General features: G+C 33.3%; 4 protein-coding genes across 6 annotated transcripts; 2 read left to right on the top strand and 2 right to left on the bottom strand.

The window, feature by feature from the left end:
- Positions 1 to 72: 72 nt before the first annotated feature.
- Positions 73 to 9,021, bottom strand: LOC143198237 (uncharacterized). Its single transcript, XM_076407364.1, has 8 exons — positions 8,831 to 9,021; positions 7,944 to 8,413; positions 7,029 to 7,674; positions 4,791 to 5,029; positions 1,179 to 1,357; positions 543 to 751; positions 379 to 476; positions 73 to 322 (listed from the first exon to the last, which is right to left on the bottom strand). Coding segments are annotated over exons 1-8 (1,851 nt in total). The 5' UTR covers positions 8,833 to 9,021; the 3' UTR covers positions 73 to 314.
- Positions 9,022 to 9,261: 240 nt separating this feature from the next.
- Positions 9,262 to 17,285, top strand: LOC143198231 (uncharacterized). 3 transcript variants are annotated; one of them, XM_076407357.1, is made up of 11 exons: positions 9,262 to 9,311; positions 9,472 to 9,560; positions 9,688 to 9,934; positions 9,997 to 10,246; positions 10,306 to 10,429; positions 10,488 to 10,854; positions 10,975 to 11,170; positions 11,229 to 11,423; positions 11,480 to 11,709; positions 11,786 to 12,041; positions 13,864 to 17,285. In XM_076407357.1, the coding sequence occupies exons 2-11, from the start codon at positions 9,526 to 9,528 to the stop codon at positions 14,175 to 14,177; spliced, it is 2,214 nt and encodes a 737-aa protein (XP_076263472.1). In that variant the 5' UTR covers positions 9,262 to 9,311; positions 9,472 to 9,525; the 3' UTR covers positions 14,178 to 17,285. The 3 variants fall into 3 exon arrangements, with proteins under 3 accessions (XP_076263472.1, XP_076263473.1, XP_076263471.1); XM_076407358.1 differs by having other exon boundaries at positions 9,994 to 10,246; positions 11,480 to 11,670; XM_076407356.1 differs by having other exon boundaries at positions 9,994 to 10,246.
- Positions 17,286 to 19,524: 2,239 nt separating this feature from the next.
- LOC143198233 (putative ATP-dependent RNA helicase DDX17) lies at positions 19,525 to 24,589 on the top strand. The gene is made up of 8 exons (XM_076407359.1): positions 19,525 to 19,601; positions 19,751 to 19,843; positions 19,977 to 20,449; positions 20,647 to 21,202; positions 21,394 to 21,632; positions 23,282 to 23,460; positions 23,712 to 23,958; positions 24,144 to 24,589. Coding segments are annotated over exons 2-8 (1,704 nt in total). The 5' UTR covers positions 19,525 to 19,601; positions 19,751 to 19,841; the 3' UTR covers positions 24,152 to 24,589.
- Positions 24,590 to 25,705: 1,116 nt separating this feature from the next.
- Positions 25,706 to 27,166, bottom strand: barc (RRM1_TatSF1_like and RRM2_TatSF1_like domain-containing protein barc). Its single transcript, XM_076407362.1, has one exon. It carries the CDS (start codon positions 27,093 to 27,095, stop codon positions 25,743 to 25,745), a length of 1,353 nt encoding a protein of 450 aa, XP_076263477.1. The 5' UTR covers positions 27,096 to 27,166; the 3' UTR covers positions 25,706 to 25,742.
- Between the last annotated feature and the right edge of the window lie 482 nt (positions 27,167 to 27,648).

The following is a 27,648-nucleotide window of genomic DNA, read 5'->3' as shown; positions in this document are numbered from 1 at the left end:
ATCTAAACTTCCATAAACATGTTATGGTTATATTTATACCAAATCTAGTGAATAAAATAAATAAAAAAAACATATAGTGTTATATTTTATTTAAGTTCTACAAAGTTAGATAAGGTCAAAAATAAAAGTAGAAAAATGAAATCACAGTAATGGTCAAGTACTACTAAGTCAATCTGTAAGTGGTTATTAAATGGAGATGGTCAACGAAAAAATATTTGATCCACAAATTACTGTTTGATCATTGAAGACGACGCACAAAGGAATGCATCAGGATTAATATAATACTTCCGAATTTCCTATATGAACAGAACAGCTCAGTTATCTAGAAATATATTTTTAATTCGTCATATAAAAAGAAGGATGTATTTTAATACATACAGTTTTTGTTACGGGTACCCACACTGATGTTACTACTGAATCTAGATCCTCCTTCTCTGTTGGACCTAAAATTGCTCTGCCCCCCTCGTCCCCCATTGCTATAAAGATAAATTTAACATTTTTTAGTTTTAAATACATGTATATATTCAATAAATATATCTAACCTATATCCTCCGCCATTGCCTCCAGTTCGTCCGCCGCCTCCACTGTTGCGACTTCCACTGCGAACGCCACCCCCTGAACCACCGCCAAAACCACGACCTCTACCTCCACTCCTACCTCCTGAAAATCCTCTACCGCCAGATCTTCCGTTTCCTTTTCCGCCATAACCAGGACTTCTTGATACCATTTCTGCTAGCTTGGGATTAACAACCTGGAAACAAGTATTAATAGATTATTAGGATATGTTTATTATGTAAGATTGAAAGGCTGGAGACTCCAGGTCTTGTTTATTCTTATGTAGGGAAAAGGGTCGCAAAGAGTATTAGAAATAGTCCTACATAATAAATAATCAATCTTATGTATCAAAAATACAAAGGCAAATCCCAGAGTACAGTAAGTTGTATTCATTAAAAAATTATACTGGTTAAAAATATCAATTAGTTTATATAGGCTATTTTCAAATTTCAATAAAAACTTACTGTGCAAATTAAATAAATCTTCTAGAAGTATTAAACAATAAGTAGAAATATTTATTTAATTCAATGTTATTTAGCACAATTCCGACACCTAACCAAATTAATGAAGACATTGGCCAAGCTCTAATATGTGCAAAATAAAGTAACAAAATAAATACAAACCTGATTGGCTTCTTTTAATACCGAAACCAAATCCTTAGCTTGGCGAAAGTTGTTTGGTGTAAAGAAGGCATATGAAGTACCAGTAGTATCTGAGCGACCAGTCCTTCCTATTCTATGAATATAGTCCTCAGATGAATTTGGGTAATCGTAGTTAACCACATATTTGATTCCTTCCACATCTAAATTAAAATAGAATTATTATTAGAAATATGTATGCAGTAAAAATTTCTATTATTCGAAAATAAAAACATGTAACTATAAAATATCGTTATATGATGAAAATATATCCTATATAAATATTCACATAATTCAATTAAATACAAGAATATCTTTCTTTTTTTTTAATGACAAAAATAAGAATTTATATACAACTATCGTCCTATCATAATTATAATATATAAAACAAGATTTTAATTATTGTGACTGTAAATGTTATTACGATGTACGGTTACGGTTGATGTATTTAAAAAAAATGTAACTGATATACTAAATCCAATAGAACATATAGTTCCCGTAGCATTGAAAAATATTATTGGTTTGCTAAAATACATTTTAATTTGATTTGAATTATGTGAATTGTGCATGTAAAAATTGATTGAGTTATGCGATTAATCAATATACTGGTTTGTTCAGTAAGTTTTATCACTCAAAAAGAAACTTCTACACTCTTATTCCAGAGATCTAATTTTGTTGATTTCATCCCTCATGTGGGAATCCGAAATACTAGAAATATGGCAACTTCATCTCTTCGATCAAAAACGATCGCCGAAGATGTGAGTCAAAAGTCAAATGAAACTAAATCTGGTGAATAAAGTGGATGTTGTAATGACTCGTGATGATTCATCGAGCTGCACTAAACAATATGTGGTCTTGATTTTACAGTTTTTTTTTAACTCACGAAACTAGTCGGGAACGTACACCTTGGCTGATTTGTGGAATTTAACTCATTATGGAATCGAAGTATGGTGTAATTTACTCCTTAGCATCTTCTTAGTGAGGACAGGACACAAAAAATCATTATAGTATTTTTAGAGTAGCATTCCGACGTATTTTTGTTCCATTACTAACGAATTAAGAAACCATTGTAGATATAACCTTTCAAATTTCAAAACTTCAACTAAACAATTGCTCACACGTCCTAATAATGTGCCTAGGATTTTTCTAAAAAATATCTCTTGGTTAATCAATAAACGAACAGTCAATAGTAATATATTTAATTGAATGCAAAACTTACTGGACAACCTGTCATCAATAGGTATGAAAATAAGAATATACCCAAAGAAAAAGAGTTATTTAAACAATGAACTAAAGGGCTTTTATTTGTACTAGACTCAGCTAGCTACTATCTTCTTAACTAAATCCTTTTTTTTTATAACTATGATATTCTGATAATTGTTCTTTCCAAGCACAATTTAAACAGATTAAATGTATTGAATTCCCAGAATAGGCTCGAATATAGAATATATTCGACTTGAAAGTTAGGAGGCGTCCGTTAATTACGTGTTCAAAGGGAAAGGGAGGAGTCTCGACCAATAACCCGTAACTTTTTGCAACAAAAAACAGTGTGAGAAAATTGGGTGGCTATCCAGACGCCTCAAAACAACACGGGCTACTGTGTTGCTCGATAGTAGTTAAATCGGAGCGAAAGGAGCAGATTATTTTTACAGATACTTTGGTTTCATTAGTCACTCCTGAAGCTATGCTCTTGAGTCTAAATGTAAAATTTCAAAAAGTTGATACCACTGATACCATGTAATTATGAATTCTTTATCCGACTTAAATCAACAGTTTACATTTGAAGTTGTTTGGACACTTGAAATGATCTTTGCCTCTACTGCTTAAAACAACTGCAATTCATAAGCCCAGATCCACAATATATAATAGTCTTCAGTATAGGCGAATATATAGTAATATATAGAATTGAACATAGACTTATTTTCATACCAGTTATCAAATGAAAACTAAATAAACGGTTTTCTAACAAAAAAATATATTGATCAATCATGTTAATAATACGGGAAAATATACTGCATCTACAGTTTGCTATCGCTCTCTTCATCAGACATAAGCAGATAATAAAAAAAATTAAAACAAATACTAACCGTTTCGCTAACTGAAATCTCTCCAGAACGAGTCCTGCTCTGGCCGTGAGCAGAGTTTATCATTTTTTAGGCTATAGTAGCAATTTAAACTGCGCTGCTGCAGTGGTCTTGGTCGTGTCTGCTTTAAACGGCAGCACGCCACTGCAGGACCGACAGGTTGACATACTTGTACCAGGAATTCAACCGTGTGCCATAAACATATTATGCCAACAACAATTTGATGCGGCCAAACATCAAAAAGCGCCCATCGGTCTCCCAGATCGGACAGCCAGAGACACCCGCAAGACAAGTGTCCTATATGATAAACTCATATATTTTTTAGAACACAACTATGTGGCGTATTCTTTGGCACTCAATTAGGTTAAGATTTTTTAGTCATTTTATTGCCAGTGCCGAATACGCCCAGCCTGCTTGTGCCTCTGAAACAGAAAAAAGGATGCCCAGACTGATTAAGAAGATCTAACGTAGACCGATATAAATACAGCTTATTAAAAAAAAACGAACATTACAAATTTTGTTATATAAAAATTTTGGTTCACGCAATTTTACTTCAAGTAATTGACAAATAATACTACAGATGTCCTTGCTACAGATGTACAGATCTGCTTTTCTTGTTGATCATATTTCTTCTGGGTACTTTGTTATTCTGATACTATTAGCAGTTCATTACTTCAATTCATTTACAGAAATAAATTAATTTTTAATGTTATCTTAAGCTCCACATTGTGCATTTTTGTTTTCTGGTATTCTCAGATTTTAAAAAGTATGCTGTGTGTACTGTCAGAATAATATTTCCTCCAAGAAGGTTTTAGTACACCAAACAATGTGTGACAAGGAAAATAAAAGAGCCGCTAATATAACCCCGCACCATCGCTCAGTTAATATCATCCACATAAACACCAATTGGAAACAATAACAAGATTGATGAAGGACTTTATGAATAGTTTAAAATTTATTCTATAGACATGTTAGGAATACATGGTAATTCTATTCAGTATCATCTTCGGTAAAAATTATTAATTGGCATTTTTCTACATTCATTACTTATATTGTTTTGAAAAAATCCGCCACAAAGAATAAAAGCCTTTCAAACACTTATGGGAGCTATAATGATCAACGGTTTAGTTTGATTATAACAAATTAAAAGTGAAGTTTTTTATGTCAATGATAAAGAAGAAACCGATTGCCAAAAAGTTCGAAGACAACGAATCGTAAACATTATTGATCAAAAACCCAAGTCAAACTTATAAGACAACCTTTGTTGACGAGCTCAGAGATGAATATGATAAATGATATAATCCAATAGATCTTTAGAGCAGAAATTATCAACAGCAGCTTATTGATAGATAACCTTCAAACGCCAATAGTTCATTTAAAAAAAAAGAACATTACATTAATTTATTTTTTGAATTCAGTGACTAAAAGTAGATAAGTAAACCAGTCTGGTAGATCCTGAAATGCTACTATAGAACTGAAGTAAAGCAATAGAATTTATTGTCAGAATGCTTACCTAAACCACGAGCAGCTACGTCTGTAGCTACCAAAATTGTAGATTTTCCCAATCTAAAATCTTTTAGCACATAGTCTCGTTCCTGCTGACTTTTATCTCCATGCATACACAGAGCTGGCCAGCCATATCTTTTAATGTTGCGAGTTATCTGTTCGACTTTCTTCTTGGTCTCTACGAATATTATTATCTTCGCATCCGGTTCGGAATTGTTACTAATTTCTTGTAACAATTGATTTAATCTAAAATATCAATTTATATATAAGCTAATCATAATACTATCAAATGTACGAGGGTCACTATTTATTTTTCGAGAATTGGTAACACTGTTGTCACGTGAGTCCATCTCACGGTTCCGTCGTTAACGATATACGTACTCAGAACATTTTGTCGCACGGACGCTATTTGTTTATTTTATATTTAGTTTAAAGTTTCATCTCGGCAAAAAATGTAAATGAATCGTAAACATTTTCGTGCGATGATTTTTTACGATTTTCGACGTGGATTATCACAACAAGAGTGCATCAATCAACTTAATTTCACTTTTGGCGAGGAAGCTCCATTAAAAACCACTTTGTATCGCTGGTTTAGTGAATTCAATCGTTGTCGTAGTTCGCTGTCCGACGAGTTTCGTGAAGGTCGTCCAAAATCGGCTGTTGTGCCAGAAAACATCGATGCTGTGTGCGAAATGATGAAGCAAGTACAAGCAAGGTGTACATGGATGAACCAAATCCAACAAAAGTTATTCGCGTAGGAAGCACTTCAAAGAAAATGGTAGCCTGTTTCTTAGGGAAAAACTGGTCATATTGCAACAGTGCCTCCAGAAGATCGTAGAACAGTAAATTCTGATTGGTACACAACCATTTGTTTGCCAGAAGTCTTCGGTGAAATAAGGAAAACAAACAAGAGACGCCGGATTGTTCTTCATCATGACAATGCGAGCTCTCACACATCGACCCAAACAAGAGACTATTTGAGCACTCACTCACGAATTGATGGGTCATCCGCCGTACAGCCCTAATTTGACACCCAATGACTTCTTTTTGTTCCCATCCGTAAAGAATAAACTGCGTGGTCAACGATTTTCATCGCCCGAAGAAGCTATTGAAGCGTTTAAAAATCATGTTTTGAAGGTATCTCATTCAGAATAAATTCTTTGAAAATTGGTTTAAGCGTATGCGAAAGTTAAAATTATATTCGCAGCTTAACTATTTGTTTTTTTTTCCTATTCCCGAAATATAAATAGTGACCCTCGTATACCACAAAGGAAATATATATAAGGGATGAGTTCGATATTATTCACGAAATTCATAAAACGCGTTTTCAACTGCCAGACCCCTTATATAATGACAGTCTTCCACCCTTTCAAAAGTCTTGAGCTTTACATATCATTAGGCAACTATTAGAAGTTGTTTTCCGAGCAATCAGACAGTTTAAGATCAACCGTAGGTGTAAGAACAAATGTATACAAAAACGTCATACCAAACTGTCTGCTTGGGAGGACCCATTGTTATTAACAATCCCCTCAAATTGAACTTCCGCATATTTTATTCTGTTATATTGCCCTTTTGTGGAATAAAAACAGATTTTAAACGTTCTATGGAAGACTGGAAAGTATGGTTGCAAGGTGTCAGGCGAGAACTTACTTTGACTCTGAAGTATTTTTTACACATACTACTTTTCTAGACACACAAGTTTTAATAAATCGTTTAATATAATACAGCTATAAAAAATTATGACGTATTTTTCTACAGGCAGATATTTTGAGCCAAGTTCTCAAGTGACAATATGCACACTTATTTACCTAAGCATTTAATCCCAAATGCAGTATAAATTTTAGATTGTTAACTTTTAATGATTATCAGATTTAAAGTTTATGATTGATCATGAATGCCAAACCTAAGTCATTTCATAAAAACAGAATTTTTCATGGAAGTATAAATTTTTGAGGTAGGATCAAATTGGCCATTATGAAATTTACCAAATGTTAAAGCGAAAACGATCGAAGCCAGTTTTTAATGATGTTTACGATATAGTAATAATTCACGCCCTCAAGCCTCATATATATGGATAGAGCAACAGTTTCGGTTTTGAGCCGTTTTCCAATACACTTTCGCCCGACTACGACAGGCCTTTCATAAACGATAGTTCTTACCTGTAGCAGCGTAATTTCAGAAAAAAGGTGTCGTAAGTCGAGCGTTTTAAGAATCTTGAATTATAAAAATTAACTGCACAACTTACTTATATTCCTTTTCATGTTCTTGACAAACGTCCACTATTTGTAAAATATTATGGTTAGCTGATAATTGCATTGAACCTATGTTAATGGTAACATAGACAGACATAAAATCAGAGGCCAATTTCCTAACTTCCTTAGGCCAAGTTGCGGACCACATCAATGTTTGTCTGTCGGGTCTAATTTGCTCGATAATTTTACGAATTTGGGGCTCAAAACCCATATCCAACATCCTATCAGCTTCGTCTAACACTAAATAGGTACATCTAGCCAAATTCGTAGTACCCTTTTCCAAAAAGTCAATCAATCTTCCAGGTGTCGCAATACATATTTCGACACCCCTTTCCAAATCTCTGGCTTGAGGACCCTTTGGAGCACCGCCAAATATACATGTATTTCTCGTATATGACGATCGGCCGAAATCTGTGGCTACCTGCTGAATTTGTTGTGCTAGTTCACGAGTCGGTGCCAATATCAACGCGATAGGTCCATCACCAGGGCTGAGGCGCGGCTGGTTGTTTATGTGGACAATAGCTGGTAAAATATAAGCCAAGGTTTTGCCAGAACCTGTCTGCGCTATTCCAACCAAATCCCTTCCACTTAAAGCTATCGGCCATCCTTGGGCTTGTATAGGTGTTGGTGAATCATATCCTGAAATAAAACAATACATAAATGCCATCCCCACATATGAACATTTATACAATATGAAATTTAAATTAATAACCAATGTTTTAAGACGCCACCCTAAATATTTGGATCTATCAACAATGTCAATGAATACTTTATATATCCATATTAGCAGCTAATAAAATAAAACAAATTTTTAAAAAATTATTATTACTCTTGTACAAAAGTAACATAATTAATGAATTATGGTCGAATTTCAAACTACAGACATTAGAACTTTAAAACCTACTTACCTTGATTACGTATTTCCTGCATAACATAATCTGGAAAGCAAGCTTCACTGAAGTTCTGTATTGGATTAGGTACATCACCATCGACAGTGATTTCCTTAGCGTTTCGATAAGCTTCGACCTCGTAAGGCGATCGACTGCTAACAGCGGGATGTGGTACATAAAAATCTTTTTTAAAGGGTCGCAATGAGTTAATGTCCCAATGTGGTTTCCTTAAAGCACGACCTGGGCCACTTCCCCCTTTATTTCCGAATCTGCCACCTCCGTCACCATTTCCACTACGGAAGTTTCCACCGCCTCCACTTCGAAAACCACCGCCGCCTCCACCACTGCGATATCCGCTACTGCCTCCTCCACTTCGAAAACTTCCGCTGGTACCACCTCCATTTCTGGAACCTCGGCCGCCAGAAAAGCTGTCTCGATTACCTCTAAAACTGCTTCCAGAGCGACCACCTTGGCTACCACCGTACGACCTAATATTTATTGGAAAAAAATATGATTTAGTTTAAAATCTAAGGAAGAGTAATTAAAAATCAACTCAAGAAATTTGAAAACTTAAAACGGATGGATTATACCTTGATTCTAGTCTATCTCTCTATACAATCCCATGTAAAAATTTGATCAAAAATGAGAAAAATACACGGACACTCTTCGAGGTTAATTCTCTATCTTCAATCCATTTACAAAAAAAAAACGAAATGACATATGAGTTATCTAGCATTAAATAGTAAAATACATTAAACTTATGTATTACTAAACCTATGGTTGTAAATGATCGTAATAGAATCAAAACGCAACTGTTAAATAGTAACTCATAATCCGCCATATTGCCTCTAAATCCTATCATACGCAAATACTCACTTATTTAAAGCAACACACTTAAAACTTACATTATTCTTGTATTTGATGGTTAAGAATATATCACTTCAAATATTACTGTTAAAAACATACAAAAAAGTTAAAACGAAATGAAATTAGTCAACAGATGAAGTCTAAAATGACCGGTGAAAAGTAAATCTTTTTATCGACATCACAGAGAACTCCGTGACCGACATGAATCTATCTGAGACTGCGCAGAACTGTAAAAATGAATTTAAGTTTTTCGAAAAATTATTCTAAAAGCCGTTTAAATAGAACTTGCAATATAAAACATGTTCCAAAAATGTTTTGACATCCACATCTCTAAACAATATATTTTTACAATTTATTTCTTAAGAAAATTAATTCTCCTAGAGTTTGGCAACATGGTAAATCTAATTTCCCCCTTTTTGGTATATTTTTCTTCCCCCACCATCATTTTTTCCAAAAGAAATTGGTTTGCCAAACGCGCAGTCGCGAAACTCGTTTGTTGGCCGGTCTGGTTGGAGCAAGGTGAGGTTTTCGATATATAAGAATTTTTAGATAATTAATAATTTCAATTTTATTTCATACCATATTTTAGTTCATATATCTTATAAGCTTACATTTAAATAAAATATTTATTGGTGACAACGCTACGACTTTTCTACACCTATGTAATTTTTTTTTGCAGATTAAAAACTTTTTTGGAAGCCATTTGGGATCAATTGACATACTTAACTGCAAAATGCAGTACAACAACGTATTTCGTAACACCCAAATGTTAGTATAAAGCAATACCTATCCTAATTTTAACATAATCGCAAAAATTTTCTTTGTGATCAGTTAGCCATTTTGTTTTACTTTCATATATATTTATGAGTTGCTAAAAAAATAATTTTTTTGTTAGGTATAGAGCTCGATCTGATCGCAACGAACATTATGGAAAGCATTCAAGTTATTGGAACGGTCCCCCGCAACATACTATGGCGCCGGTGCAAGACTTCGGTGGCCCTAATTTGAAACAACAAAACAATAGAAAATTCAACAAGCCCTTCAATAGCCAGCAAAACCCTAAGTCACAACAAGATAAACTTGAAGATTCTGAAAATGATAATCAGACTGTTGATACATCCAACTGGAGACCTACTGAATTGGTATATTTGTGTTATTAACTTACGTATATTTTACATATCTAAAGACGATTATTTATTAGAAGCCATTCAGAAAAGATTTCTACACCCCTCACAAGAATACTAAAACCAGAACACAACAAGATATTGACAACTATAGGGAAATGAAAGATATCATTGTTCAAGGAAAAAATGTCCCACAACCAAATTTCGGCTTTGAAGAAAGTAGTTTTCCAGATTACATCATGGAAGTTTTACTGAATCAAGGCTTTAATGATCCAACTGCTATACAAGCACAAGGTTGGCCTGTAGTGTTAAGTGGAAGGGATCTTGTTGGTATGTTATAATTTAATTGAGAAATTATGTCTATAAATCATTTTATATTTACTATCTAGGAATAGCACAAACTGGATCTGGAAAAACTTTAGCATATATGCTACCTGCTACAGTACACATAAATTATCAAGAACGGCCACAAAGGGGAGAAGGACCAATAGCACTGATTCTTGCTCCAACCAGGTTGATTTTTTTGTTTTTAATACATATACATATTTTTAAATTATATCTATTTTCTCAGAGAATTGGCTCAGCAAATTCAGAAAGTAGCTTGTGAATTTGGGTCCAATACAATGATTCGCAACACATGTATTTTTGGTGGTTCTCCAAAAGGCCCTCAAGCTAGGGATTTGGAAAGGGGTGTTGAAATTGTTATTGCAACACCAGGTAGACTAATTGACTTTCTGGACAAGGGCACAACCAATCTACAAAAATGCACTTATTTGGTTCTGGACGAAGCTGACAGAATGTTAGATATGGGATTTGAACCTCAAATTAGAAAAATCATTCAACAAATAAGACCAGACAGACAAGTACTTATGTGGTCAGCGACATGGCCTAAACAAGTACAAGCTTTAGCTGAAGAGTTTTTGATGGATTATGTTCAGGTATTAATACAAATAATAATATATAATCTTATATCAGATGGTTTTAAGTTATTGATTATGCCCTTTATTGGTTATCTCATTGATATGTAATATTAAATAGTAAAATATAAATTTATCTAGGTAAATATTGGAGGATTATCTTTGTCAGCAAACCACAATATTAAACAAGTTGTGGATGTATGTGATGACAGCGAAAAAGAAGAAAAACTTAATGCCCTCCTTAAAACCATTGCCTCAGACCGTAACAATAAAATAATAGTTTTTGTAGAAACAAAGAAAAAAGTAGATGATATAACAAAAGCTATTAAACGAGAAGGTATATATTTTTAATAGGACAATAAATGTAATGAAAAATGCTTGTTATATTTTTACAGGTTACGCGGCTATTTGTATTCATGGTGATAAATCCCAACCTGAGAGAGACTATGTCTTGAATGAATTTAGATCTGGTAAATTTTCTATCTTAGTTGCAACAGATGTAGCTGCACGTGGTTTGGACGTGGAAGACGTAAAATATGTCATTAACTTTGATTATCCAAATTCCAGTGAAGATTATGTTCACCGCATAGGTAAAAGTGATTTTTATTCTAAAATCACTGTTAATTATTTCTATTTCTATTCACAGGTAGAACTGGCCGTTGCCAACAGGCCGGAACAGCATATACATTTTTCACCGCTAACAATCAGAGACAAGCCAAGGATTTAATTTCTGTACTAGAGGAAGCTGGCCAAACTGTAATTCCTCAACTCCAGGAATTGGCTCAAAGCGCTAGGAACATGCAGACAGCCCGTTCCCGTTGGAATCAGAGAAATAAGGTTAATAATAAAGTTTTTTCAGAAAATGGCTATAGAAATGTAAGTGATTACTTGCTAGCATTTCTGCGGTTAATACACATTAAATTTTCTAACCTACAATGTAATAATGTTACAGGACAACTCATCGCCCAGTTCGAATAATTCCAGTAAGATGAACAACTGGCAGAATAAACCAAACAGCTTTGGCAGGAATGAATTCTACAACAGTAAGCCGCAAAATGGCGTGAACAAAAACGGTAACCGGGACAGTTTTCCCAGAAATCCACGTTACAACAACGGTAACTTCAATCAGTATGCTAATTCTCAGTTCCAAGGATATCAACAAAGTTACAGTCCTCCAATGTATGGCACTGGACAAATGAATAGCCAAGGTAAGCAAGTCAATTATTTAACTCATTAATGATTAACCAGCCTTTAACTAACATACATGTATTATGTTATATATGTAACTACTACGAAATTCGGTCATGCGTCGCCATGGTTCATTTGGAATTTAATTATTGGGAGAGGAAAATAAAAATAGAATATGGGGATGTAGATTTGTCCAGAAACAGATTTTTTAATTTAACATCTACTCTGCACTGTAATGAACTATAAAGAAAAAAATTCTTGGAAAGCTAGTGAAAAGATTACACAGAAACCAGATGGTTTAGCAACTCTATTACGCGACGCATGCTCATGCGAAAAGAATCAATTTTTTTAATTCAAACGTTGACTTCAACAATCTAAATAAAGGTAGCTCATATACCGAGCGCCGAAAGCATACAATTAAATAGTCCCTCTGTGACACCAAGAAGTTACAATTTTGCTTATGAAACTCCTTATCAGAATGTCACGTTCTAACTAGTCTCGTTTTGAGTCGTCGATTGTCGTTGAAACGTCGAAATGAAATGAGTATCAAAATATTCTTCTCTTAAAAGGCAATGTGCGAACATTTCAAATTAATCCATCAAGTTACTTTGCTAATTTCGCGGACGAAAATTTACAGAACCTGAATTTTTATATAGGAAAAAGATTGTATTTGTTGTACAATCAGAGGTACAATATTTTAAGTAAAATATTGCAATGAATTATTTTATAAGATAGCCAACTGTTTTCAAGACAACATTGTCATATTGTTTTTTCAGTCTAAGCAACTGTAATATAGATAACAACAAATATTGTATGAAAAAACATCTATTATATCTATTAATTTAACATAATACTGTCTTTAGCCTTAACTATTCAAAGTATACATTCAGTTTTATCAAATCCAACTACTTTTACTAAAACCTTTCAGCTGAACAAGAGCATATGTATATATCATCTCTTTTTTAAAGGTCTGTTGTTTTTTAAACCTTTTTGTATCTATTTTTGGTTGAAGTGACTGGAGACAAGCCCTATTTTTAATTGATAAATATTTGTGATGCTTATAATTTCTCATGAATTGCAATAAGTTATATTAGGAGTTACAAAATTAGATAGGTTTGCCAACCATACTTTATGGGTAAAGTATGCGAAAGTACTCATTTCCAATCTCCACTGTTATGAGTAATATAAGTTATCTGCAATTTTTCTTTTTTTTTTTCTGATGACAATTCGTTTTGAAAGTTCGAGTTTGAAAAATCGTTTAATATCGGCTAAAGTAACTGGCTTTCGATACTTCCCAACATATCATTAAAAAGTTAGATTTAGATTAATTTTTTGGAATAATAATTACAAACGCATAGTTATTAAGATGGACGATGCCGCCTCCTGTATTGATCGCTCGCCTCCCACGTCCGCTGACAACCTATCGATTCAGAATTTATACAGGTATACTGATAGTGGGAAATAATTTTCCTAAAAAAATATTATTGAAAGAGGCAATATATACTTAAAAACGTACCTGATTTTTAAATATAAAAAGTAATTTCTTATTTTCTCTCTATTCTCGCCACTTAAGCATTCACTGAGAAAAATATTCCATAGCAAATCTGATATGGCTCGAATAGATCGTCCATTAATTTGATTTACAAAGAGAGCTATTTGTTTATTTGAATTTCAATTTTGATCGTAAAGCTATTTTTTGGAGCACGCCCAAAAGTTTGTATTTAAAGGATTAAAGATAAATTAGAAAACTTTTTTTTTTCGATTTTAAGAATTTGTACCTTAAGTGTCGGGACGGCGTTAATGATAAAATAGAAAACGAAGTTTACAATATTATACTTTCAGGTCATAATAATCGCAACTATAACCCACGTTATAACCAACGGCAACAATACCAGAACCCGATGCAGTCAGGTTCGTACATTCCTGCCACGGCGACCACCCCTGCTTACATGATGCATACACCAGCTCCCGATGGTCTCCAGTCGATCATAAGCCACAAGTTCTTCCAGAGCCGTGGTTTAACTGGTGCTGCCAATCCATGCGCTTTTCAGCAAAGTCAAGGCGGGCCTTACGGACAATATCCAGCCACGCCCGTCAGTTACACCACATACGCCCCTCAATACACCGCTCCACCAACAGCAGCTGTCCAACAGTAAACCGTCAAGTCACTGCATTGGATCTGTATGTTAGCAGGACACGTTTTTTTTTATTTTATTTTATTTTTCGTTTTGATCATAATCAAGCTGTTTTCAACAATTATGGTAATATTTTTAGTTTTGTTCTATTTTGCTTTACACAGTGTTATTTTTTTTATATTGTAATTCTACTGATGTTGAAGGTATTTCATATTGGGTACGGCTTAGCAGTGATCGGTTTTAAGAATGTTTTTGAATACGAATATTCTCCTTTCTAATGAAATTTAACCAGTTAACCTGTTGATTTTAATACTCATATGATCTTCAGTAAGCCGTACCTTTGGATTTAAAAAAAAGTTAATTCGATGGAATCAGTATCATCGGTACGTTGTGATTTTCTCGTATATTAGCTACAGCTCCCCGAGCCACGATGTCGTGGAAAGAATTCAAATACAACCTTTAACATTTTCTCTCTTAGTATTTAGAAGGCTTCAGTTCATCATGACGGGTGCCAAGGTGGACCGGAGCCTTATTATGTGTGAATTATTAGATGTAGTAAACTACCTGTATGCCATTGAAATGCACGAAACGTATAGAAGGGGGGTTTCGGCTGATTTTCTTGAATAGTATTTTTAAAATACACAATATATATTATATTGATGCTAAGCGGTGCAAAATCCTTCCGGGATCCTATACCCGATTGACCCAGACCTTCGTGTTTTTAGGTTATTTAAGTGCCAAACTGAAACATCAAACTCCTCTTTCGACGGAACGCGGCAACGCAAAGTAAACCAGCGGGCGCCGGCTAGAATTTGCGTCGGTGCCAGAACTAGCTCCGACAAATCCGTTTTCGCGTAGCGTCTCCGAGACTCCGAAAGGGGGGCCACACTTTATAAGTTTAGGATCCGTTTTATGATTTGCATTCGACGCAAACCTCCGTACATTCAGCAGCGCTGTTGTATAAACTTAATCCGCCTTCAAAAACGATACATTATTTAATACAGGGAAGGGTTTATGCAGCTTGTAACTCTAATGGACACGTAAAACACTTAAAACTTGCCCGACAAATTCAGATTCTATATTATACTTCTATTTATATATATACAGTTAATATTGTTAGTATCGAACGAACGAACTATTTAACAAATGAAAAACGGCCAATTATTAAACATTATTAAATAAGGGTTAAATGTAAGTTTTTATAATGAAAATAGTTATAAGCTACATATCCCTTTTGATTAATTCAATATATATATAAGTCGTTTGAAGCAGCAATTTATCCTAAACACTTTCTTGACAGAGAAATTCAATAGACAAGGATGGTCATTACCAATAATCCGCGAGATGTATGTAAGATATATTTTTCATAAATCTCGAGCTAGGTTTTAAAAAGAAATTCTCCCTGGGTCAACGTTAAATATAAATCTAATTTTTAGCAGTCAAAATTCTGTATTTTCGTGGTCGTGTGTATAAGTATTTTTTATGTAACCTTTAAGTCGTCGTCTAAATTTATTTTGTTTATAGATTGGATAGCTTCAAAAGCGCCTTCATAATCCTCTTGCTCTGGCAATTCTCCGGGTGTTGAGGCTAGCCAGAGGATTTTTTTTTGTTTGTAGAACTAGCAATTATTTTTTAGACATTTTCCTGTTATGTTTTGAACATACAAAATGGGGCTGTGCATAAAATATAGATGCTGACTGCGTCGAAATTAGCCAAAGAGTGTTTCCGATAAGAAAACATGGGTTCGTATGCGAGTGTTTTGTTTATTTATATATTTGAAAAAAAAAATGAAGAAAAACGAACGAAGAAGAGTAACTATTACACAGTGAATAATAGGTCTCTAGATTTAACCTTAAAACGCATTATTTATTTATTTCACATTTTTTATATCTGATTCTCGAGGTGTGTTGTATGTTATTTTGTCATACGAAAATTTGTTCGTTTTACGAGGGACGAAAAATTCGTTCATGCCGTTCCTGTTATAGTATATATATAGGTTTATTTTTCACGTGTTTTTTAGCGTTCTCTAAGTTAGATTTAATGGAAATTTGAGGTTAAATTGAAAGAAATTGCGTTAAACGAGGATCTAAACGACTGCTAGTGTCATGTAAATATATGTAGGGTTTAGTATTTATCTTCTCGTTTGTCGTTTACTAGCGTGGTGCTCACCAGCTCACGGTATCATCTGTGATATTTTAGAAAGTAACACAAAAGGTAGCAAAAGAATAATAACATTAACGACGGATAATAGAGGCACGTAAACGTTTTCTGACATATAGATGTGATATTTATTCTCCATTTAAAGACTGAAACATTAATTATCCTCTAGAAATACGTATTTATATTTTTGTTTTTTTTTTGTTGATTCTCCTTCCATTGGAACAAACCAATTGCGCATTCGAATGGTGACGATCCGTACAAAATTTTTCGTGCGGTCGGTCGCGCTTTCCGTAAAAGCCGCCGGCGAGTCTAGTTGATCAGGGTATAAATATGTTTAGATTTTTCGTCTGTTTTTAGACGGCCTACAGATCGTACCTACAAGAAGAAAAAACATAATAAAATAAGCGTACCTCATATTCGGACTAGGTGCATATATATGGAAATAAATGCACACAGTGAAGTTCATTATATTATTCTGTGATGTTATCGTTATCAAGCGCCATAGCACTTTACGATTGACGAACTGTTTTTGCTTTCCTATTCTCAAATATCTATTTAAAAAAGAAATACAAAAAGAGAGTATACAATTGTAATCATAATGGAAGTACTCCTTATAAAAATTGAAGTATATTTATATATATATTTTTATGGAGAGCGACTTTTTGCGGGACTAACGTTGCGATGCAGCTGTCGCGATACCCAATCATGTCATCCGTTTTATCGCTGGAAACACGCAATTGGGAAACTCTCCGAATACAAAAAGCGACGTCGTTTCATTTTATTCAAAGATACTCTTCTGTAAGTTTCTAAAGAGTGCATTTCTTGTATGTAATACAGTATTATTAATCTAGATGTAATTTCAATATATATTTTTGTTTTAGTACCTTTTTGTTATTAATTTTTCGATTTGATGTCAAATGGAAAAGTTATCCCATTTAATTCGAAAATAAAAATCTATTAATACTGGCATTTGTCTTGTTTTACTCCTCATAGGTTACTTTGCCTCTCCCTGTTTTATATATATATTAACCCTTTCAGTTTCACTTACACTGAAAATAATATCCTGGTCTGGCACATATATAAATTGCTCCGCTATTTCTTGGATATACCCCGGGACTTCGATAAAGTCTGGTATAAAGGACTCATGTAAAAACTCCGTAAAATGTTACCGAATCAACATGCTGAACTCTTAAACACCTACATCTCAGCCAGGAGGTTTACAATTAAAGAAGATGTTTACTCAACAATGAAAGAAATAAAAGCAGGTGTACACTTTACGTACTCTATACATGTGACACTCTATGCTTATGACACTGTGATACTTGCTAATGGAGACAATAGCGAAGAAGTAACCAGAAAAATGTAACACACAAGTAATAATAGAAATAAGTGGACCCAGATATGGAAAATATAAGTCACCGATAGTAAATCAGTATCCTCAGAATTAATCCACAACCAAATAGTGTATATACGAATAAATGAATAATACTATTATCCCATACAGTAATAAAAACGCCTCAACGCGAAATTTCGTTGAAAGGAGCATATCAAAAAGAAAAGAACTGGAATTGAAATATAAAAAAGTATTGATTATTTCGAAGAAAATCTAAATTATACATACATAAGAAGTCCTGAGAAGTTTTGTGGGTGCATCCAGATACTATAGGAACAATTACTTACACCGAGACATTCGGATTTGAATTGTCATAAAGGAAATTAAAAGATCCCCATGACAAGGAAAAAACTTTACTCTCATGTGAACACCGAGCTGCTGCGACTCTTGAATAACATTGAACTAGGACGCAGACTAGAGACAACCAAACCGTGTGATCTTGTGTAGTGAATTGTGGTAAATGGTGAAAACACAAAAGCGTTACTAACTTTTATTTTATTAGAGGCTAAATAATATGATAATTTAAGTAATATTATATGCAGACACGAAACGATATGTCAGATACCTTTACAACATTCGTTATTTCACTTACAGTTCGGCAACCGTAATCGAAATGTATGTAAAAATTTCGCAGTAATACATGCGCAGTGATCTATAAACATATCTGAAGCTGATACATATTTATATATCTCATGTAACATCCCAGGTTTACAATTCAAGTACGTGATATCATTAATATAGGAGAGAACTTCTCGCAGACGGCGCATTAAAAAGAAAAAAATATTTAAATCAATACTAAAACTGCAATATTATTAGTGATGTTCCATACATTATAACTTACCTTTCAAATGGCCGACACATTCACCAAATTCTTGATTTTACATTTATTTCCTTTTATAAATGTATCCCCTATTGAATCACTGAGCATAATTAACTATCCCTATTTCTTTAGAGAAATAAGGAATTTATTGCAAAAAGGCGTCTGATACATTTGTCAATGGTCTTTCTTAAAGATAAAGTCCAAACAACATGAACTTCTATTTTTGTGAAGGTAAGGAGACGAACATGTAAAATGATTTTATCAACAAAGTAATACTGTATTTTGCACTCTTGTATTAGCAGCAATCGTATAATACGTAATAAAAAATTAAATTAATGAGTTTTTCTTTTTCTTATACAATTTTAAAACTCCTGAGAAGCAGTTACATTCTAGTTTATTTTTATTACACTTATATGAACCTCCCTATTTCTTTTTTAATATAAAACTACTAACTTTATTTGGTGTATTGATCTAGGATAGATCCCATTTTTTTTCTTACGATACCTCTAAAATTGGACGCCATATTGGATATAAAACATCTAAAGTATTAAAAAATAAAGTAGCAGAAATATAGCCAAGATGATAAACATATGTAGAGTAGCACATAAACAAAGACATTTAATAAATAGCAACTTAATATTTTACAGGTAGATAAAATCCTAAAAGAATTAATCTTGATCAGAAAATTAATTTAATTTTTGAAGCATTTTTCTATTAATTTTGAAACATAATATAGTCAATACGAAGTCACTACCGATGTTGTATAAAAATTATTATAAGTTTGAAGTATTATTCGGATATTTTAGTCTCAACATTTATTGAAACGTAAAGATATATTCTAAAGAACTTTGGCAACGTTGCTGTTGAATCACAGTAATTTTAAAATTCCCGGCAAAAACCCGGAAGTTACGACACATTTCCTTTATCTCCCACTACATTTCCCCTCTTGACGCAATGCAGCAGCGATGATCATTGGTCACATTCACCCCCACTCCATGTACGCATTAAAATTGCACACGGTCGATAAAACCCCTCTCTGAATCGTTCTCTTTTCCTTTGAACCACAGGCCGGGTGAGTCACGTTATATTATAATTTGTAAATTTTGTAGTTTGAAGTAATTTAATATCTAAAAAGACTGAATTTACAACATATTGTAAAGTCAAAATTAACTTCATTACAATAAAAGTACTTTGAGTAATTATGTTTTTGTCGCGTTGCAGATCACTGTTTCAACGCCTGCCAAAGGAAAATAGTTTTTCATCGTACATTGATCTACAGAATTGTTTAACTGTAAAAAATATTAAAGCAAACATGTAAGTACATATCTTTTTCTTTAGCGTTGAAAATCGTTATCGATTTTTTAAGCATCGTCGTCATGGCCGCCATTTTATATTTGGCACAGATATTTTTACATTTCTCTCGTTGACACATGTCTTCGTATTATAGGTCTTACAAAAGCAGTCGTTCGCAGCCAAGTAACGGTTTCCGTGGTCGACAAAATGGTTTTCAAAGTGATAGCCGTGGAAGCTATGGTCAAAGAAATGGCGGTGGCAGTTGGGGTGGCGGTGGTGGCCAAGGAGGAGGCCGCTTTGGAAATTCCGGTCCAGGTGGTAGATTACGCCCTGTTGAATGGGACAATAAACAATTAAGGCCGTTCAAGAAAGATTTTTACGTTGAACATCCAGTTGTTGCAAAGAGATCACAATATGAAGTGGAACAGTATCGTACATCAAAAAATATAACCCTAGAGGGAAAAGCTCCCAATCCAATTCAAAGCTTTCATGAAGCTAATTTCCCAGATTATGTTATGGATGCTATTGTGGCCCAAGGCTATGAATTTCCAACTTCAATCCAAGCACAAGGTTGGCCAATTGCCATGAGTGGACAAGATATGGTTGGTATTGCTCAAACTGGATCTGGTAAGTAATATTTCATATTTCAAAACACTTGTCTTATATTTTAAATATTTTTACCTATTATGATGAGCCAAGTTGATGAATAAAACTATGATTATTATTCATACACCCTTTAATCCTCTAAGAAGACCTGATAGATTAAAATAAACTTAATATATTATAGTTATTAAGATGTTCTTCTCATAGAGTACTTTTTACAGGTAAAACTTTGGCATATATACTTCCAGCCATTGTTCACATTAATAATCAGCCTGAAGTCCAGCGTGGGGAGGGTCCGATTGCTTTAATCTTGGCACCGACTAGAGAATTAGCTCAACAAATTCAGCAAGTTGCCAATGACTTTGGCAAAACCTCTCACATTCGTAATTCCTGTATATTTGGGGGGGCTCCCAAAGGACCCCAGGCTAGGGATATGGAAAGAGGTGTTGAGATCTGTATTGCTACGCCCGGTCGATTGATTGACTTCCTGGAGAAGGGTACCACAAATCTTGAGAGATGTACTTATCTAGTCTTAGATGAAGCTGACAGAATGTTGGATATGGGCTTTGAGCCACAAATTCGTAAAATAATTGGTCAGATTAGACCCGACAGGCAAACCTTGATGTGGTCAGCTACTTGGCCAAAAGAAGTGAGAAAATTGGCTTTAGACTATATGAAAAGTTATGTACAATTGAATGTTGGATCTTTGGAGCTATGTGCTAATCATAATATTTTGCAAATCGTTGACGTGTGTCAAGAGCACGAGAAGGAAAATAAGTAAGTTTTTTCTCTTTATATTTAAAAATATTTAAGCGGGATATAAAGCATGATGAGTCAATTAGATGAAATGTTATGATTATTTTATATTCACCCTTTAATCCTCTAAGAAGACCTGATTTGATATAAGATACATTTTTATATTTACTAATTTTTTAGTAAAATTATTAATTATAATTTGTATTTTTCAGACTTAACACATTATTACAAGAAATTGGTAGCACTTCAGAGCCGAATGCAAAAATAATCATCTTTGTTGAAACGAAAAAGAAAGTTGAAGGTATTACACGTGCAATCAGGCGTTATGGTTGGCCTGCAGTTTGCATGCACGGGGACAAAAGTCAGCAAGAAAGAGATTATGTTTTGAGGGAGTTTAGAAATGGAAAGGCAACTATTTTAGTGGCAACAGATGTTGCTGCTAGAGGCTTAGGTAAGTTGTAACAGTCTATAAATTGTTTTAAGAGAATGCTTATTCGAGATCCTGAGTTTTAAATTGTGATTTTAAAGATTCAACGAGTAACTAAAAAATATTATGTCTTTAGTAGCATCAATTTAGGATTTTCCAGACTGGTATTATTAATTCAGCAATGTTTCTGTTGATTATTAATTTTTTTCTTTCAATATATTAATTTCTCAATTAATTAATTAATCTGGGTGACTAGAGTATCTGTTATATTAATGGTATTTTTTTCCTGCATAATAAAAATATTTTTTCCTATATATATACACGTATATATTTAAGGATTAGATTTAAGTAGTGATAGTGTGAGGGTGAGATTAAACCATGGAATATTTATTCAGTTATTAAATTTTGTAATTTCATTTGAATTCTGTTTGAAGCAGTTCTAACAAGGATTAATGTCGCCCCAGTGATATGTTAATTATATTGATATTTTAACATACATTAATCAGTCTGGTTGTCCTTTTTTGTTTCAGAGGCACAAGCAGGATAGCGTGTAATTTAGCCGAATAAATTGAGCTAAAGTATGCCTTTGTTGTGTTCTAAACGAAAAAAGGATACAATATTGTCTTGCGGGTGCCTCTATAAGACCAGTGGAAGATATTGACATCGTCAATTATAGGCATTGATGTCGAACAGCCCCATCCAATTGAACCAAATCTCCCTTTAACCCTGCTACCTTTTACCCGTCTATGCCTATATATGTTTCCCTCTAACCAAAATCCCTCACAGTTAGGCTGAGAGGACCATTGTTCATCGATCTTAAAATGATTGTCTTCCTTTTGGTCAATCTGCTGAAGTGTTTGAGTAGACCCATTTGTATTCATGTCAGCAATGTATTTGAGTAAAGTAAGCGTGCGTGGTCCACTGAAGCAAGGCAGATACTGCTACTAATTTCTATAGTTACTCTCTTAATTGAATCTAGCCACGATTCGCAACTTCTTGGATCTTCATTATAGAATCGGTTAGTATCAGTGATTTTTTTATTTATTTTAGTTTTGTATTTAATGCATGCTGTAACAGTCCTTGTTTTGTTTTTAATTTAAATTGAAAACGACCATGAATTTAATTTAACTAAATATTTCTAAAATCAATAATTTGCTAAGTTTTCTGCTGTTAGCCTATTTTGTTTGTTTTTTATTTTTATTATTATTTAGCTATATAATCATTATCACTGATATGTTTCGGTTTTTATCTACTTGATGTAGTTCCAACTAGTAATGTGCTGTCATATATTTAATTGTTTTATAAGGCTAATAACAGATAAAACTCATCAGCTCTCTTAATTAAATGCATATAAAATTGCGATAATAACAATAATCGCCATAAATAAATAATCACAAGCAAAACTTCTCAATTTTATACGCATAATGAAATCATTTTTTCTCACCAACAATTTTTTAATCAGCGATTGAAAATTACTGTTTTTTTTGTAAATTATTAATTTTTGGCATTGTTGGTCGGAATATTGTACATTTACTTCAGAAACCTTAGTAATTCAATATAGTCAAAGCCCATATTCGATCTTTAATTTGGTGATGGAACGCTAGTTACTAATGTTGCTTATTATATTTATCGATCTTTCCAATACCGTCAGTTCTAATTAAATCTCTCTTTAGACGTTGAGGGTATCAAGTACGTCGTAAATTACGATTATCCCAACTCATCGGAGGATTACATCCACAGAATCGGCAGAACTGGCCGATCCGACAGTACCGGCACGTCATACGCTTTCTTCACTCCTTCGAACTTCAAGCAGGCCAGAGATTTGGTGTCTGTTTTAAAAGAAGCCAACCAGGTGAGTTTACTTTAACCAGTCTTCATTTTCAATTTGAGCCCTTCCACATTGGCATGCCTCCGCCCAGTTACATCAGTGGAGCATGAATGCTTATGGGAGGGAAATAAATTCGGGAAATATGCCTTCGGTGTCCACACGTTCAACAGTCTGGATCCCATCCTCAAGTTTCCCGACAATTGTGTTCTAAGTTTATAGTTTCAATTTTCACCCTCGTTCGAATTCCGTTTTTATCCATATTTATATGCTTTCAGGTTGTTAATCCCAAATTACAAGAGATCGCAGCACGATCAGGTGGCTATGGAGGCAACAAACAAAATAAATGGGGATATGGCGGAGGATTCCGCGGAAGGGAAAACAACGGCGCCAGACAACATACGCGATTCAGCAATAATACCAATGGCGTTAAATCTGCCGGTGGATATGGAAAAACAAATGGTACAACAAACGGCTATGGTAATAAAATGAACGGAAACAGTAAAGGATATGGTAAAAGCAGTGGTAAGTTAATTAATTTACTTTTTACATTAACTTGATATAAAAGAATGATGAGACAACTTAATGAGATTTTATGATTATATCGCACACCCATTAATCCTCTAAGAAGACCTGATACCCTACCCTTTCTGTCTATAATAGTTTAATCTGAATTAGTAATATTACTAATTTTTTTTTTCATTTTTCAGATTATTAGTGTCAGACATTGGCAAACAGTCCAACTCTCATCACCACGATTCTCCAGTATTTTACTTTCGGAATTCCACTTGTAGGAAAAAATAAAGTCGTGACGTTTTCTTTTCTTACATAATAGTAGGATATTATTGATAAATAAATTCTATTTATTTATTTATTTGCTATTGAAAATTTAAATGTAATCTGATCATATTTTGTTGGTAACTGTGATAATTTCCTTCTAGAATAAATGTTTAAAATGGAATACCTAAAGTATTTCGCAGAAAATAAATTTTGGTTTTTCTTTTTTGGCGAAGGTAACCAGTTTTATGACATTCTACAGTTAAACTGTGCTGTTATTATGTACCCCTATACTACTACTGTTAAATAGATGTAATCACAATCAATAAAGAGTATTCTATGTATGATTATCTTCGCTGAATAAATCTTTTTTATATTAGTTGTTTTGGTTTTCTTTTTCTTATATGCTATTTGGTTTTCACGATAATACTTACAACTTAACTGTAACGTTTGTTATGGTTGTGTTGGTTTTAATGTTTCCTAAAGTTGACCAATGATTAAGAATATCTGATCGACCTCTACATTTCCTGATCCCATCGCTATAGAATGAATGTCATTTCATTTAGCTTGGTATATGCCAATTTTAAATTTGATATTCACATCTGACTAGTCGAGAGGATATGAAGCGGAATCAACTCCATATCCTTTGTTGATTTATGTAGCCTAATTGAATCTGCAATCGAAAAGGCGTCCGAGGTACGTGGCCTTTTATCGCCATGGTATTGAAGCTTTTTCCACTCACATCTAATCAGTGTGGAATATGACAGCCTAGTTTTGATATGGTTTGCATCTTAACCGCTAAATCATGATTATCTACATACATACATTTTGAGCATTGAATAAACAGCAAATATATTTTACTGTGTCTTCACAGAAGTCTAATCTATGCGTGAATTGTTTGGCTGGGAACTGCTTTTATTCACCATACATTATGTTGGTTTTTTTCAGTGAGCGCAAATAGAATTACTCCTTCAACAATCTTGATGATCTGCACTGTTTGAATAAAGATTAAAAATGAAGGAAATGTGTGTAACGGATGTAAAATGTAAAACACTCGCATTTAATTGTGTAGCCTGAGAGATTACTCATCACAATCACATACAGAACTCGCTTTAATGAAGAATTATGTGAAGGCAATCCATAAAAATGACCAAGAATTTTTATATTCAGCTTCCTTTTGCATTAAGCGACGCAAAATTATTAAAAATTAATTTTCTCCGTTTTCATTTCTCTTTTTCCATTTAAACATTATAACTGTACAAGATGAGCTCAAGGTGCTTGGGATACTGCAATTTTAGGAAATTGTTGAATATGGAAAAAAGCAAAATATAAACATTTTTCTTTTTTTTGTCATAATAATTTTTACCAAATATTTTAATAATGCAATATGTTAGTTTGTAACAGTGTAATTTAAGATTATAAGTATATCTAAAGATTAATACTACAATTATAAAATCATACTGTATAATTATTGGGGTGTTGAATAAAAATTACCTTATAGAATTAATAGCACAATTTATTTTTATATTATTTTATAAATTAGTTGGAACATCTTTTGGACCTTCTTTATCAGTTTCATCATCTAAAAATTTATTCCATCCATCTAATCTTTGACTTATTTGAGAGTCTGTTTCAGCAATTCTGTATTTTGTCTTTCCATCCCAAATTTCCGCAGTCAGTTGCCTTTTCATAAACCATCTACCATTTAACACTGTAACTACTTGATCTGCTTCTTCAGGGGCTTTCATTGTAATTTGTGCAACTCCCTCTGGGTGTCTATCATATATTATTACCTTCCGTACTTCTCCAATTTTTCCTGCCTCTTCTCTTAAATCCTGTTGAAATTCCAAAATAAGACTGACATCTGTATCAAATATTTTGGGATCAAACAAATTTTTTATTATAACAACTTTTTCATGTTTTGCTCTGTCACTAATTTTTTTCTCTGGTCTCCAGTCAAATAATTTTTCTTGCTGTTTTTTCAGTTTCAATTTATCTTTCTTTTTCTTCATTTTAGGTTTCAATTTAGGATCATATTCTCCTCTCAATTGAAACTTAGCACGCTCCACTTTAAGTTTGCGACCTTTATAGTTATAACCATCAAGTAAATTTAATGCCAGTGCAACAGATTCTACTTTGATATAAGTACAAAGTCCATCTCCTTTTAAATAGTCTGTATTAGGTTCCTTATACAATTTAATCTTAAATTTACCAGAGACTGGGTCTCTCATAACAAGCCCACACTTTTGCATCAAATCTATAAATTCTTGTTCTTCTATATCCAATGGCAAATTGGAAACATAGACATTGGTATTTTGGCTTTCATCTAGTTCAAACCAAGTGGGTTCTGAAGCCTTTCTTTTTTCTCCTTTCACTTTGCTTGCTTTATCTCCAATTGAACATGTGGTATTAGGTTTAGGCTCTAAAGGTTCTACTTTTGTTTCATTATTAAATCCATAGTTCATCTGATATCTTGCTATAAAGTCATCATCAACTTTTGGAAACCATGCATTTTTCTCTTTGTCCCAAAAATACTTTACACCATCACTGTCAGTGTAGATGTGAGTGTCATCTTCAACATCATATGCAACAGTATTTCTTGTTATCCATTCATTTTTCTCTTTATCCCATTGATATTGATGTCCAGTTTCTGAGTCAGTGTAAATTGCAATATCACCTTCGTAGTGAACATTTTTGGGATCATACTGTTGGTCTTGTTCATTTTGTTTAACTTCACTATTATTTGATGTTGCTTCATGTGTTTGTTGATTATTTAAATCATCACTTTTATTTTTAACGGAAGTAGAGCATGTTAAGTCAACATCCTCTGGTGAAACATCAACCTTTTTTTCGGCCGAAATGTTATCAACGTTTTCATCATTCATTTTTATGCATTAAATAAATTGGTGTAAATACAGTACCATAAATTGTCAACCTAAATTCGATTATAATTTGACATTCATATTACATTTTGTCATTGATAGTAGTGCTGGCCGTAATCGAAGTAATTATTTTAAATAAATACCACATATTTTTGAGTATATAAGGTTGCATATAAATAATACTATAAGAATAAAATAGGCTTTTAAGCTTAAACAGGAACGTATCCTTGTATACTCTCATATGTTTTTCTAACTACACAACTTTTATATCAAGGTATACACGTACAAGTGCGAAACAACCGTTTGTCATGAGAATAGACGTGATTAATTGAAATCCTAATTAGGAATGCTGAAAAAAAAAATAGAAATAACAATCGATATTTAAGTAGCGGCCGATATCTCTATGTCTAATTATAGTAATCGATTAAATGACCATAATCGTTGAATTACGATTATTAAATTATATTATTTGTTACTAAAGTATATTTAATATTGCATATTGATCTTAGTAATTCTAATTGAAACTTGTACTGAATTGATTGAAAAATAAAGGGCA

Source organism: Rhynchophorus ferrugineus, unplaced genomic scaffold (genome assembly GCF_030347505.1).
Source record: "Rhynchophorus ferrugineus isolate W39M unplaced genomic scaffold, kcgeb_rfMv2 rfM6, whole genome shotgun sequence".
NCBI classification, from domain to species: domain Eukaryota; kingdom Metazoa; phylum Arthropoda; class Insecta; order Coleoptera; family Curculionidae; genus Rhynchophorus; species Rhynchophorus ferrugineus.
Note: the sequence above shows the minus strand (reverse complement) of the source record. Positions and strands in the feature narration are given on the sequence as shown.